The following is a 14,859-nucleotide window of genomic DNA, read 5'->3' on the forward strand; positions in this document are numbered from 1 at the left end:
TGGGTCTCTCGGGACCACAGGCCAATTCTCTAACCGCTGAGCCAAACCGGCTGGTCTGAGAGATTCTTTCTACCCCTTTTTCTCTCTCTTCTCATTTTCCCACATGCATATTGGTCCACTTGATGGTGCCCCACACATCCCTTCAGCTTTGTTCAGTTTCTTCTTATTTGCTCTTTGTTCTCTGACTTGATCATTTCAATTGTCCTATGTATCGATTAACTGATTCTCTCTTCTACTAACTCAAATCAGTTGCTGTACTTTTGAGTTCCAGAATATTGAAGATACTTCTATTTCTTTATTAATATCTTGATTTTGTTTATACATCCATTTCCTGCCATTGTCCATGTTTTCCTTTATACTGTGAGGATTTTTAAGGTAGTTGTTTAAAGTCTTTGTCAGTAAGAAGCCATCTCTGCTTCCTTGCTATGTTTTCAGGGGATTTATTTGTATTTTTAATACCAAAGAAAAACATGTGGGTTCTTTGAACCTACCAGAAGCCCCTTCAGTCTGGTGATTGGAAAATGCAGCCTGCCCCCGGGTTGCACCTCGGTGATGGAGCAACAGGTGCTGTCAGAATAGCGCCCAGACTGGGGGACAAGGTCTGCGTGCCCACCCTGGCTCCCTGAGCCACCCCAAAAGAGTCGCTTCAGAGTTCCTGTCTGCAGTGGTCCCGGTGGAGGGGTCCCTGCGTTTCCTCCGCTGCCATCTTCTCTGGTTTCCCCTCTTTGGTTTCTCTTTAAACTCCCTTGGGGAGCCCTCTCAGTTAAGTAATTCATTGCTAATTGTTTGTTCCTCTGGCCTCGTACACTTCTCTGTGCGTCTTCACAGTGTGCATCTTCACAGTGTAGCTGCCGTCCCCACTCGACTGCTCTGTCCTCAGTGTCTGACACATAGGGGACATATCAAGAATGTTTCAAATACATTACAGCAACTTAATCTGAGAAGGACAGTACCTCTCACAGGGCCTCTGTCTGATGAGCTGTGATACCTAGCTGGGCTGGCCCAGGCGGCTCAGGGAGCGTGGGGACAACTGTGTGGTCATCTGCACGTCACCTGTCTGTGTGACCTGTCCTGTGGAGGTCACTGTCTGGCTCTAATAATAACTTCAGGAGAAGAGTTGCCAGGTCAGTTGCAAGCAAGATGGGTGGGACCGACTTATCAGACTCTCTCCCTCTACGTTCGGAGGGGAGGCAACTCGAGGGGCGCCAGAGACATACAGGGAAGAACTGAGCTGTTTGGCACTGGTGCGAGGGCTGGAGAGGGGGCTTTCTCCGGGACAAATGTGCTGTCAGAGGCCTTTGTTCCTTTGTTGAGCCCTTCCCGGGGGCCGCAGACAGTCGCCATATCTGGGACTCCAGCAACCTGGCTCACACTGGTAGCCCCGCCCTGGTGACTCCCTGAGGCCCCGCCCCACCCAACTTTCAAGCCCACCCAAGCTGTTGCCACTTGCTTAACCATAGGATTGACCTGTCTTGGATCCTGCTTCAGGTTTTTCCTAAATTCTTTCAAACGAGCAGCATCTGGTCTCAGCGAGCCCCATACCTCTCATTAAGTAATACACTGAAACAAACACAGGGAGGCAGCCAAAATGAGGAGACAAAGAAGTAGGTCCCAAATGAAAGAACAGAACAAAACCCCAAGAAAAGAACTAAGTGAAATGGTGATAAGCAACCTAACAGATGCTGACTTCAAAATACTGCTTATAAGGATGCTCAATGAACTTAGTGAGAACCTCAGTGTACTTAGGGAGGGCCTCAAGAGCATAAAAAAGGACCAGTTAGAAATCATGGATACACAATTAGAATTGAAGGAGGCATTAACTGAAATAAAGAATAATTTACACAGCTTCAATAATAGAGTACATAAATCCAAGGAGCAAACCATCGATTTGGAATATAAGGAAGCAAAAAATGCCCAATCAGAACAGCAAAAAGAAAAAAGAATCCAAAGAAATGAGGATAGTGTAAGGAGCCTCTGGGACAACTTCAAGCGTGCCCACATTCGCATCTTGGGGGTGCCGGAAGGAGAAGAGCGAGAACAAGAAATCGAAAACCTGTTTGAAACAATAATGGCAGAAAACTTTCCTAACTTGGTGAAGGAAACAGACATACAAGTCCAGGAAGCACAGAGTCCCAAACAAGATGAACCCCAAGAGGCCCACACCAAGACACGTCATCATCAAAATGCAAAAGGTTCAAGACAAAGAGAGAATCTTAAAAGCAGCAAGAGAAAGGCAGCTAGTTACCTACAAGGGAGTTCCCATTAGGCTGTCAGCTGATTTCTCAAAAGAAACTTTGCAGGCCAGAAGGGAGTGGCAAGAAATATTCAGAGTGATGAAAAGCAAGAACCTACAACCAAAATTACTCTATCCTGCAAAGCTGTCATTTAGAATCGATGGCCATATAAAAACTTTCCCAGACAAGAAAAAGTTAAAGGAGTTCATCACCACCAAACTGTTATTATATGAAATGATGAAGGGCCTTTTTGAAGTAAATGATAAAATATATGAACAAACAAAATGGCAATGAATACATATCTATCAACAATGGAATCTACAAACAAAATGAACAGGTAGAACAGAAACATTCTCATAGATACAGAGAACATTTTGTTGGTTGCCAGATGGGAGCGGGTTTGGGGAAATGGGTGAAAAAGGTGAAGGGATTAAGAAGTACAAATTTGTTACTAGACTGACAAATCTCAAAGGGAAAGGGGTTGGGGAGGTGGAAAGAAATAAACCAAAGAACTTATATGCATAACCAATGAACACAGACAATAGTGTGGGGAAAGGCCGGAGGGAGGCGGGAGTGGGGAGGAGGGGGTCAATGGGGGGAAAATGTGGAACATCTGTAATACATTGTACATTCAACAATAAAGATTAAAAAAAAAAAGATGGGTGAGACCCTCCAATCAAGTGTCTTCGGAGGAGGGCTGCCTCCGGTGTGGGTTCGGAGGAGGGGGCTGCAACCAGTGGGTTCATGCCCGGCGCGTACTCCAGGACTCCGAACGGCAGGGACACGTGGCTGACGTGGCCTGTCACTCAGTGTGCAAGTGGTTTCTGTCCTGACCAGGTGCAGACACACACGCCTCACACGGTGACTTTCGACCTGGCCGACACGGGGACCGTGGTAGCAGCGGCGGCTGAGATCCTGCAGCGCTTCGGCCGCGTCGACGTGCTCATCAACAACGCGGGCGTCAGCTACCGCGGCGCCATCCTGGACACCGCCCTGGACGTGGACCAGAGGGTCATGCAGACCAACTACTTTGGCCCAGTGGCTCTAACGAAAGGTAACAGTCTTCGGTGAAAGAAAAAGAACAGCGACAGGCTGGGTCTTGACTTCACGGTTCCTGTTAGCTAGGGGATCCAGGCCTCACCCTGCCCCGCCCGGAAAAGGTGCCGTGATTTGCCTCTCGCTGCTCGCTTCTCCCACTTCTGGCGTTTTTCCTACCTGCTCTCTGGCCGTAAACCGAGATGTCCTCGGTGACGGCGTCCTGTGTGAGCATCGCCTGTTATCCCCGGGTGGGTCTGCCCCCAGGTCCAGGTCCGCCCCAGGCAGGGGCTCCCAGAGGGAGGGGCTGTCTGCCGCTGTGTCCTCCCCTCCTCCGCCTGCGGGCTGCGGGGTGTCTGCGGGCCACAGGAGGCCCACAGCTCCAAGGGACACGGCCCCCCCCATCCGGGCCGGCCCGTCACCTCCCTTGCTCCGATGACGGCTGGTCAGCGAGGCCTGGGCGCCGGGCGCAGCGCCGGAAGGAAAGCCCCCCTCTGAAGCCCCTCTCTCCTCAGCGCTCCTGCCCTCCATGACCGCCAGGCGGCGGGGCCACGTGGTCGCCATCAGCAGCGTCCAGGGCAAGATCAGCGTCCCCTTCCGCTCAGCATGTGAGTGCTCCCCCCCCAGGTGCCATCGCTCGTCCCTCCTGGCGGCAGAGATGCCGCACTTCTACCCAGGATTCACACACTGCAGAACATGAAGGAACTTCACCAGAGTGTGTTCTGAGCAGACTGCGTTCAAGTCCCAGCTCTGCTCCGTACCCCCAAGTGTGACCTTGTCCAGGTGCCCCCACCATGCCGCACCCTAGTCCTCACCGGCACAGGGACACGGTGCAGCCCCACCTTGGCGGCCCCTAGAAAGAGGAGCTGATCTGCGGGCAGTGCACGCCTGTGTGGGCGGGGCACAACGGTGGGGGGCGGGGCATGCCTGTGGGGGCGGGGCACACCTGTGTGGGGGCGGGCACTTCTTGGGGGGAGGGTGCACGCCTGTGGGGGCAGTGACCCAACACCGCTGGCCCCAGCCCTGTCACTTCCCATCACTGGGTGTGAGCCTCGGGCTTTCTCTGCATGGGATCCCACATACGGAATCGGTCACATCGTGGCTTATTTCACTTGATAGTATATCTTTCTACATTAGCATATATGGACTTATCTAACCCTTTTAAGTGATATATAGTAATTCATTGAATGGATACAACGTAATTTATTTAGCCATTTTCTTTTTTTTTTTTTTTTTTTTTTTAATCCTCACCTGAGGACATTTTGTTCAGATAGAGTGGGAGGGGGGGAGAGAGAGAGAGAAACATCGCCGTGAAAGGGACACATCGAGTGGTCGCCACCCACACAACCCAACCAGGGCCGGGGACAAACTGCAACCAAGGTACGCGCCCTTAGCGGGAACCGAACCCGGGTCTCTCCAGACCGCAGGCCAACGCTCTAACCGCTGAGCCAAACCGGCCAGGGCTATTTAGCCATTTTCTTTATTGACTTTAGAGAGAGATGAAGGGAGAGGGAGAGAGCTAGAAACATCGATGAGAGAGAACATTGATTGGCCGCCTCCTGCATGCCCCTCAATGGGGATCAGGCCCACAACCTGGGCATGTGCCCTGACCAGGAATCGATCCAGTGACTATTTGGTGTGTGGGTCGACGCTCCACCACTGCGCCAGGCTTAAGGATTTTTTCCCTTCAGTCTTTGACCGTTAACAATGATGCACTACACAGACATCCTTAAACATGTGTATGTCTAGGCACTTGTGGGAGGGTTCTGATGAGATAAGTCCCCCAAAGTGGAAATAGGTAGAACCAAATAATGAAAACCCCACACTGACTCTCGGTTCACATGCTCCCCTCCATGTGTGAGGGGCTGTGCCGGGTGTCGAGGTGTCACTCCTCATCCGCCTGCCGTCCCGGAGCTCCAGCAAGCAGACAGCCTGTGTTCTTAGGTGAAAAGCTTTCAGAGGCAGTTTCACAAACTGTCCTAGTAACTCCTTTCTTTGCTTCACCTGGAAGTAAATTCTCACAACTGGCTCATCTGCTCTCCCCACCTCCAAACACTAGACTCAGCCCCGCTCAGCCACCTTGGCAGAGGAGGGGGGTGCAGAGCCGCTTGGCCAGGGAGCAGAGCTGCTTGGCAAGTGAGGTGGGGGGAGCAGAGCTGCTTGGCCGGGGAGAGGGGTGGGGGGAGCAGAGCTGCTTGGGCAGTTTGACTGGAGCAGACACCCAACCGGGTTACCAGGTGACATGGGGTAGCCACCTGTCTGAACTGGAAATGGAGCAGAAACTTATTGTCTGCCTGTTGGTTGGAGGTGTGTGTCCACAGGCAAGGTATGTAACTCGGTGACAGCTTCCTTTCTGAGAAAAGGAGACAATGGTGATGAAAAGTCCTTTGTAAATTGTGCAGCACTGTATCCATGTTGGGTCTCTGGTGGTTACTTTTGTTTCAACTCCAGCAGCACAGGGCAGGCTGCTCAGGTGGCTGGGGAGTGAATGTATGTATGTAAAATCACAAGTGATAAAGGAAATGTGGCAAACTGTTCATGATAGGTAAGTCAGGATAAAGGGCACACTGTGTTCTTGGTACGAAATTGCTTCCAGACTTGACTTTGATTTAATCAGAGTTTTGCTCTCCACTTGGCCGGTGACTGAAGTGAGTCACAGTGGTTGGTCTGGGCCCTCGAGCAGCCACTCCTCAGCTGTGAGACGGGGTGCTCTGTCTCTTCACACTGCTGTCCTGAGGGCCACACAGACTGGCCGGGGGAACTCCGAGCCCTGTGACGTCACGGTGACGCTCAGGCAGCACAGCCTGGCTGAAGACCTGAGAGCTCGGGGGCTCACTGTGCGGGTGCAGCCTCTCTTCTGGGGACCCCTGGGATGACTCCCTCTTCTCAGTCCTTGGGCCTGGGCAGCACTCCTGGAATCCTGGCTGATAGGAGCAGTTCTCCCACCCCCAACCCCCGAACTACCCATCCAGCCCCAGCAGCTTGGCCCAAACCAGAGAAGCTGGCCCGGAAGGCGCACTGCAAGTTCAGGCACGGGTTTCTCATGTGGCACTTCCTGCGCTTCCCCTTCCTGTTTTATTGGCTGATGGGTGCCCTTTTCCTGAGGGGACATCTTGCACCCTGCGTGGGGGAAAGTGATTTCCAGTGGCCACGCATGTGTTTCCCAAATGTCCTTGTGGGTCGCCGTGCGCCCCCCCCCCCCAGGCCCCTTCCTGGCCGTGGAGCCTCCCTGAGGCACAGAGGGCTCCATGTCTCGGGGTGGGGAGCGTCACCGGGTGAGAGCCCCGCTCGGAGTCTGTCAGGAGGAACACAGAGAGCCGGTTGGACTGGAGGCCCACGCTCCACGCGTGCGGAGCGCTCACTGGTAGCACTCTCCTGTGGTGGAGCCGGGACCGCTTGGGCCGGTCCGCTGATGGGCCTGCCTAGCCTGCTGACGCCAGGTGAAGAAAGCTACTGGCGGGAACAGCAGTATGAAAACACGAGCTTATTTCTGTGAACAATTCCTTATATGTCAGATTACATACATGCACATAGGGCTTTTAAAGAATAAATCCTGAGAGACCATTAGCACTGGTTACCTCTGAAGAAGGAAATTGGAAGGCAGAGGACTTTTACTTTTTTCTTTATATCCTCTGTATAATTTGAATACTTTACCTATTAGGCATTAAGTTGGGGACTTAAAAAAAATTTTTGTTTTGGGCCCTGGCCAGTTTGGCTCAGTGGTTGGAGTGTCAGCCCGAGGACCAGTGAGTCTCAGGTTCAGTTCCGGCCAAGGGCATATACCTTGGTTGTGGTTCATTCCCCACTCTGGTCAGGTCGTGCAGGAGGCAGCCAGTCGATGTGTCCATCTGACATCAGTGTCTCTTTCTCCCCTTGTCTCCCTCTCCCTCCTTCCCACTCCATCTGAAGATAAATGGAAAAATATCCTTGGGTGAGGTTTAAGAAACATTTTTTTTGTTTTTGTTTTGGGTTTTTTTTTTCCATTTGTTTGTTTATTTATTTATTTAATCCTCATCCGAGGACATTTTTCCATTTTTTTGTTCAGATAGAGTGGGAGGGAGGGAGAGGAAGAGAGAGAAACATTGACGTGAAAGGGACACATTGAGTGGCTGCCACCCGCATGACCCAACCAGGGCCGGGGACAAACTGCAACTGAGGTACATGCCCTTAGCGGGAACCGAATCCGGGTCTCTTGGGACTGCAGGCCGACGCTCTAACCACTGAGTCAAACCGGCCAGCTCTGGGGTTTTTTCCTTTTAAAGTGGAATCATTTCTGGCTTATAGAATAGGTGCAGGAGCAGCACAGAGAACTCCCACTGCACCCTTCGTGCAGACCCCGTGCTGAGGTCTCACCACATTGCTTCACCGTGCTCTGTGCATGTGTGCGCGTGCATGGGCAGATGCGCATGGGTGTGTGCTTGCATGCATGTGTGCATACATGTGTACGGGTGTGTGCATGTGTATGTGCGTGGGTAGGTATGTGTGTGCATGTGCACGCAAGTGTGTGTGCATGACATTTACCACGTTCCTTACTGAACCATTTGAAGAAGTTGGAGACATGTTACTCTTTTCCTCTGAAATACTTCAGGGTGTTCCCAATAACAATGGCATACTCTTCTTCTCTAAATTAGGAGAGAACATTGCTATAATATTGTGGTTTCATCATCTTAAATCATAGCCAGTTTTCTAAATGAGAGTCAGTGGGGTGAATATGTGGTCTTATCCCAGGCCACGACCCCACCAGCTCACTCACCTGTCTCTGGCCACCAATCTTTGCAGACGCAGCCTCCAAACACGCAACCCAGGCATTCTTTGACTGTCTGCGCGCCGAGATGGAGCAGTATGCAGTCAAGGTGACTGTGATCAGCCCCGGCTACATCCACACCAACCTCTCTATAAATGCCGTCACTGCCGACGGGTCCAGATATGGAGGTGAGGCCCCGGTTTCTCTTCTCTTGTACAAAAAGCTGCTGGTTGGTCACAGTGAGACATTGGGCTCTTAGTTGAATATAATTTTAAAATGAAAACACTTATATATGGGTGTTGGTTATATATACCAGAGAATAATCATTTACCTTGAACCATCCCTTTGCAGCTACCAGAACAGGACTTGGGGGGCTGGCGAGGGAGTCCCCAAGCTGAAAAGCTGCCAGACTTCGCCGAACCCATTCTCAGTGAATTAAAGTGAAGTTAGCATGAATAAACCTCAAGGAAACTATGGGTTGTGCTTGACCCAGGAGGTTCCCTACCCACTCTGCTTGAGAGAGAAATGATTTCAGGGTACTCCGAGCAACAAGCTGTCTCCTGGGGTGAGGCTGGGGCACCTCTCAGACTCACCCTCTTTCCGCAGCCAGAGCTGTGCTGACCTGCGGTCACCACTAGTGGGCCCCGCTGCCTGGCCCCGGATGCAGGCTCAGGGCAGGCAGAGACCAAGTGGTTTCTGCCTCTTGGGTAGGTTGGCCCATGGGTGCTACTGCTGTGGCAGCTTTGCGTTCCCGAGCTTGGCCCGGGCCTGCTTTGTGCTGAGTGCTGCCTCCCTGGATGTGGTATCTTGGGCCTCCTCCTGGCCCTGCACCCTACCCCAACCAGACCTGAACCAGGACTGCCCGTGCCCTGGGTGGCCGCTGCTCTCAGGAGGCGAGTCCCTAGGAACCAGGCAGAGGCATCGACCCAGAGGGAATCGTATTTATATTACTTATCCTTAGAAGAATCTTTTTAAAAACTCCCTCTGGGCATTTAAAATTAAGCAACCACTAGAAATCTCCCATTTGTCTGCATTAACAAAAACAATGACAGCAGGAGCCAGTGGGCAGCTCAGGCAGTCTGGACCACTTGCGAATGGTCTCTGAGGGTCTGAGGGGCCAGTGGGCAGCTCAGGCAGTCTGGACCACTTGCGAATGGTCTCTGAGGGTCTGAGGGGCCAGTGGGCAGCTCAGGCAGTCTGGACCACTTGCGAATGGTCTCTGATGGTCTGAGGGGCCAGTGGGCAGCTCAGGCAGTCTGGACCACTTGCGAATGGTCTCTGAGGGTCTGAGGGGCCAGTGGGCAGCTCAGGCAGTCTGGACCACTTGCGAATGGTCTCTGAGGGTCTGAGGGGCCAGTGGGCAGCTCAGGCAGTCTGGACCACTTGCGAATGGTTTCTGATGGTCTGACGTGGCCTCTCTGGCCCTGCTTTGTTGGCCAAGTTGTCAGATTACCAGGAAAGAAGCAGCACCAGTTACTGTTAACCAGCCTAACCCTCCGAAAGTCCCCACAGCTCCCTCTAACACCCAGACAAACCAGGGATTCCTTCCTGTTCCACATCCACTCGACACCACCCAGGGAACTGGGCCTGCTTCTGACTCACCACTGCGCATCCACTTCGGTGAGCGCGGGGTACAGGTGGGGTCACAGCCCTCTCCCAGCCCTCTCCCAGCTCTGGCGGGCAGACCTCAGGCGAGGTCACCCAAGTGAATCCATGGCTCTACTTCCTTAGTCAGTGGTGGTTTCAAAAGGCAAAAGCCCTAAGGCCAGGAAGCGCCTCCTCGGCTGTGGTGTGAGGGGCTGACTCTGCGACCCCATCTGGACTGGGCCCCATCTCTGTGTAGACCAGCTGTGAGCGCTGACTGGCCCATCTCCCTGGCTCCCCGTCCACCCACGTCTTTACCCCGCTCACACACACTGAGTGCAGGACAGGTGAGGTGGTGGTGCCCTCCTGCCTCCTGGCCGACCGCGGGGAGCTACACGATGGGAAATCTGGCGAGCCAGCCGGACGATGGGCCACGCCGCTCAACCTGGGAGAGGGGCGTCTGCTTCCGAGCTCACGTGTTTCTCGTTTCTTTTAGTTATGGACAAGACCACCGCCCAGGGCCGAATGCCTGTGGAGGTGGCCCGAGATGTTCTGGCCGCTGTGGGGAAGAAAAAGGAGGACGTGATTCTGGCCGGCCTATTGCCTTCCTTGGCCATTTACCTGCGAACTCTGGCTCCCGGGCTCTTCTTCCGCCTCATGGCCTCCCGGGCCAGAAAGGAGCAGAAACCCAAGCACTCCTAGTGCCACACGGAACTGGGTGTTTGCCTCACAGGTGGGAGGATGGAGATGCACTTCCCCTGCAGACCCCTGGCTGGAGGAGAATGGGAAGCAGTGGTCCTTGGGTAATAAATGTGGAGCTGGGTTTCCATGCGAAGACCACGTGATGAGTGGCTGGAGCAGCACAAGTCAGTCCTCAGGCCCAGCACAGCGTGCCTCCTGCGGCTGCGGCCTCCGCCAGCTCCTGGGAAGCGCTTCCATTGTTAAGTTGCAGACGTCCTGACGTCACCTTTACCTCCCTGTTTCCATGTCTGAGCACCCAAGACCACTTGCCCACTGTGTTGGCAGCGTCCACTTCCAGCACTAAAGGGAGAGGCTCTGCTCTATTGAAGTTGTTTTTCCTTTATTGACTTTAGAGAGAGAGGAAGGGAGAGGGAGAGACAGAGAAACATCGATGAGAGAGAACATCGACTGGCCGCCTCCTGCACGCCCCCCTCTGGGGATCGGGCCCATAACCTGGGCATGTGCTCTGAGCAGGAATCGAACCAGTGACCTCTTGGTGCAGGGCCCACGCTCAGCCACTGAGCCACGCCGGCCGGGCGGAAGGCTCTGGTTTGAATGTCGCCGCTCATGTCCCCAGGGTCCTGCAGCCTCTCACCCAGCACAGCAAGTGAGCCAACACGTGGTCCATCATTCGATACAACCCAGGGGACACTGGCATTGGTGCCGGGAAGAATTCCCGCTTCCCAGTGGGACCAGGCGCCACTCCAAGCAGGAGATGGGTTTCCTGAGAAGAAGCAGCTGCTGGGGAAGGAGCGTCCCCCCGAATCCCTGGTACCCTGGACATGAGACTCGGAAGCCGGTCAGGTGCGAGGGTTCTCTCCGGAGCAGCACCTGCCTCCTGTGGGAACTGCCCTGTCACTGCCAGTCGGGTGGCACAGAGGGTGCCCGTGTCCCCCTTCTGACTTACTAAAGTACACGGTGGGGCCCTGGTCAGGGTGACTCAGCAGTCAGAGCATCGGCCTGCGGACCAATGAGTCGCGGGTTCAATTCCAGTCAAGGGCACGTACCTGGGTTGCAGGTTCAATCCCTGGCCCTGGTCATGGTCATGTGGGAGGCAACCAATCGATGTGTCTCTCACCCGCCCTCCCTCCCTCCCACTCTATCTAAAAATCAATGGAAAAATATCCTTGGTGAGGATGAACCACAACAAATCTCATAGCACTGTTTCCTCCATGGTCTCCTCTTGTGGACCTGGGGGCTTGTGTTTAAGCAGCTACTCCCTAAATAAAATGGCCAAAGCCCACTGTGGTTTGGGTGTTCAAGGTTCTCAGGTTCCCTGACTGTGGGAAGACGGGGAGTGGGTTAGACCTGGCGACCGAGCCGGCTCCCAGCACGGCTGACGCTCCAGGAGCCCGTGGCTGAAACGTGGACAGATGTGCGTGCTTTCACGTCCCTCAGAACCACCTCCCCGCCCCGACACGGAGGGGCTCCTGGTGTTCGCATCAGGGAGGAGCTGGCCCGGCCTGCGTCAGGTACAGTCGCCAGGTGCACAGCCGCTCCTCAGCGAGGCGGTGACGTCTCGTCCCTGGGGACGAGGGAGCCTCTGCCCGGACACTGCTGGCTAGTGCTTTCAAAGGGCCATGTCCGGGAGCTGTCCTATCCTCCCGTTAAGGAAAACGGTCAGCGCTGGAGGCCATGCGACCCCCCACCCTCTAAGGACTGCAGGTTAGCAGCACCCGCTCCGTCCACAGCATGGGCATGTTGCTGAGGTTGCTGGTTTCGGAGCAGCTGTGGCCTGCCAAGCCCTGAGGGGTGCGACTGGGGAGCAGCTTCGGGCAGACGGGGGAGTCTCAACGTACACGGGACACTCGAGTGCTTCTGAAATACCATGAATGTGTACTTACCTAAGAACTCAACTCTAAGACTTGCTGTAGAATCTTTGTTCTACTGTATAAATAGAAAATCACAGAACACAAACAGAAGCATTAACATCTGCTGTCTGCCAGAGGCCAGGTCCAAGGCATCTGGACGAGGCCGCAGTGTTAGAGGTGTCACAGATGCGCCTGCGTGGCCACAGAGCCCAGGGAGAGGGCTGAAGGGCCGTGCCTCGGGCTTCTGGGGTGTCCCAGGCTGTCCCGGAGGGGGCACTGCTGGGGGAAGGGGCTGAGCCTGCCGAGCTGTGACTTGGGTGCCGGCACCCTGCCCAAGGGCACCCAGACATGGGAGCTGGGCCAGGACTGGCCTTCGGCTCGGAGGCCCACAGCTGTTTGCATAGAACTGCCTCCAGGTGTAGTGGTGGTGGTTTCTCCTCTGTCCTCAGAGGTGGTTTTCCCATCTTTCATCCCTGACTTCCTGGGTAGGTGTGGAAAACACAATTCTGCATTCACTCTGCCTCCGGACAGTTTAAAGGCACTTTCCACGTTACCCTTGGAGATTGCTGGTGTCTGGCTGGTCGCATTTCGTGCCGAAATCAGTCTGAAAAACAAAACCTACAGAGTTTCTCCAGACAGCAGCACCGCACATCTGCAGTGCAGAGGGCTGGCAGCTCACGCGTGAGGGGAGGTGGGCACACTGCCAGGCGCCGGCGGACCGGCAGCCGTGAGCCAGGAGGAGCGCTGCTCTGCTAGGAGCAACAGGCCGGACAGATGGTCTGCCACCGAGCAGCTGGCCTGACACGAGTGAGGCAGGCCCTGCAACACGGCTCGGGTACGAACCCAGCTGCACAGTCCAGGCAGCCCAGCAGTGCCCAGGGCTCGTGCACGTGGTTTGCAGAGGGCCCAGCGGACCTGGCCTCTGCTCTCCCCCCGTTGGCCATGATTTAACGTTTCAAGAGCACTATGCGCATCACAGGTGAGCGTTACCCTGCCGGTGATGTCCCCACAGGTGACAGAATGGGTAAGTCAGCATGAGCAGAGGGCGGCCATCCAGACAGGGGAGCTCTGCCCGCGAGGCCAGGAGCACAGACCCCTGCCCGTGGTCCAGCCCCGTCCTCACCTCTTCCAGCAGGACACATGTTCAAGGTGGCACTTCAGTCTGGGTTCGTCCAGCCAAGTCACTTTGTTCAGAGCTCCTGGCTGCTGCAGCTGGGCACCTCCCCCTCCTGCTGGCCTGGGGGCCTCTGCGGGTCTGCAGCTGGGCACCTCCCCCTCCTGCTGGCCTGGGGGCCTCTGCGGGTCTGCAGCTGGGCACCTCCCCCTCTGCTGGCCTGGGGGCCTCTGCGGGTCTGCAGCTGGGCACCTCCCCCTCTGCTGGCCTGGGGGCCTCTGCGGGTCTGCAGCTGGCCGCCTCCCCCTCCTGCTGGCCTGGGGGCCTCTGCGGGTCTGCAGCTGGGCGCCTCCCCCTCTGCTGGCCTGGGGGCCTCTGCGGGTCTGCAGCTGGCCACCTCCCCCTCCTGCTGGCCTGGGGGCCTCTGCGGGTCTGCAGCTGGCCGCCTCCCCCTCCTGCTGGCCTGGGGGCCTCTATGGGTCTGCAGCTGGCCGCCTCCCCCTCTGCTGGCCTGGGGGCCTCTGCGTGTCTGCTGCTGCCGCCTCCCCCGACTCTGACCTGCAGGCAGGGTGTGGGGGTCCCTGTCCAAACCTAGGCACTGCATCAGCAGCCGCCACTCCCACCCAGTCAGACGTCCGCATCGTCTGGCACTGAACAGTCAAGATGGCTGGTCTGGATCTACCAGTCTCACCCAACAGCATTCTGGCCCCTGGCATTCAATTAATAGTATCTCTAGGGCCCTTGGAATCGAGTCAGTTTCTCAGCCTGATGGCCACGGGTCCATTTGGTTTGGTTTGGTTTTGAATTTTTGAGTTTATTTGAACCAGACTGACAAGGCCCAGGAACAAGATCCCAAATCTTCTTAAGCTCTGGCTCTCCTCTGCCCAGCATGGCCTCACCCCTGATGCCTGTGCCCCCGTCATTCCCCTCTGGTGTGACCCTCAGGTGGACCCTTTAGCAGAGGTGAAAGTCAGGGTGGCCCACTAAGGACAGGGCTACGGAGCACCTCGAGGGCGACCGAGCACAGGTCTCGGGCCGGGCCCGACTGTGGAGGGTTATTTCCCATGCATGCGATGGTGCACAGCAGGCCTCTTGGGGGAGGGAGGAGCACCCTCGGCTCCAGTGCAGCAGGGAACCCGGCAGGCAGCAGGGGTGCTTGGGGGCTCCTCCCCCGCCCAGGCCAGTGGCTGAACTCAGGGAACACACCAGGAACAGCTTGGGTGCTTAAAACATGCAGATGTGTTTCTGTGTCCTCCTAAATCAGAATCTGCACAAGAGGTCACAGGCCTGTTCACCACATGAACCCAGAGAGAGAGACCCAGTGACCCAGGCCTTGTGACCCTATCGCACCACATCCCGAGCAGCACTTGGCCACGCTGGCCTTGGAAACGGCCGAGGGGCCATGAGCATGCTCTGGATGGCGTCTGGCCCTGGGCCGCGTCCGGAGGCCTGTTCTTGCTGCCCGTGCTGACACCAGGCTGTGGTCAGGAGCAGGCACCTCGGGGTGCCTCCCACCAGCAGGCAGCAGCGGAGTGATTGGCAGTCAAGGAAAGGAAAGACACTGGAGCTGAAATTCTCATAATTTTAATGGTCAAC

At 55.4% G+C, this 14,859-nt stretch overlaps 1 protein-coding gene across 2 annotated transcripts in view; it reads left to right on the forward strand.

The window, feature by feature from the left end:
• The window catches only part of DHRS7B (dehydrogenase/reductase 7B), a 63,290-nt gene extending 51,983 nt beyond the window's left edge, over positions 1-11,307 (forward strand). For both annotated transcript variants that reach the window (XM_036278438.1, XM_036278439.1), the window contains exons 4-8: positions 3,072-3,288; positions 3,785-3,877; positions 8,049-8,201; positions 10,094-10,330; positions 10,916-11,307. In XM_036278438.1, the coding sequence (XP_036134331.1) occupies positions 3,072-3,288; positions 3,785-3,877; positions 8,049-8,201; positions 10,094-10,299 (669 nt within the window). In that variant the 3' untranslated portion in view covers positions 10,300-10,330; positions 10,916-11,307. The remainder of the gene's footprint in view (positions 1-3,071; positions 3,289-3,784; positions 3,878-8,048; positions 8,202-10,093; positions 10,331-10,915) is intronic.
• Positions 11,308-14,859: the final 3,552 nt, after the last annotated feature.

This window comes from Molossus molossus, unplaced genomic scaffold (genome assembly GCF_014108415.1).
Source record: "Molossus molossus isolate mMolMol1 unplaced genomic scaffold, mMolMol1.p scaffold_m16_p_28, whole genome shotgun sequence".
NCBI classification, from domain to species: domain Eukaryota; kingdom Metazoa; phylum Chordata; class Mammalia; order Chiroptera; family Molossidae; genus Molossus; species Molossus molossus.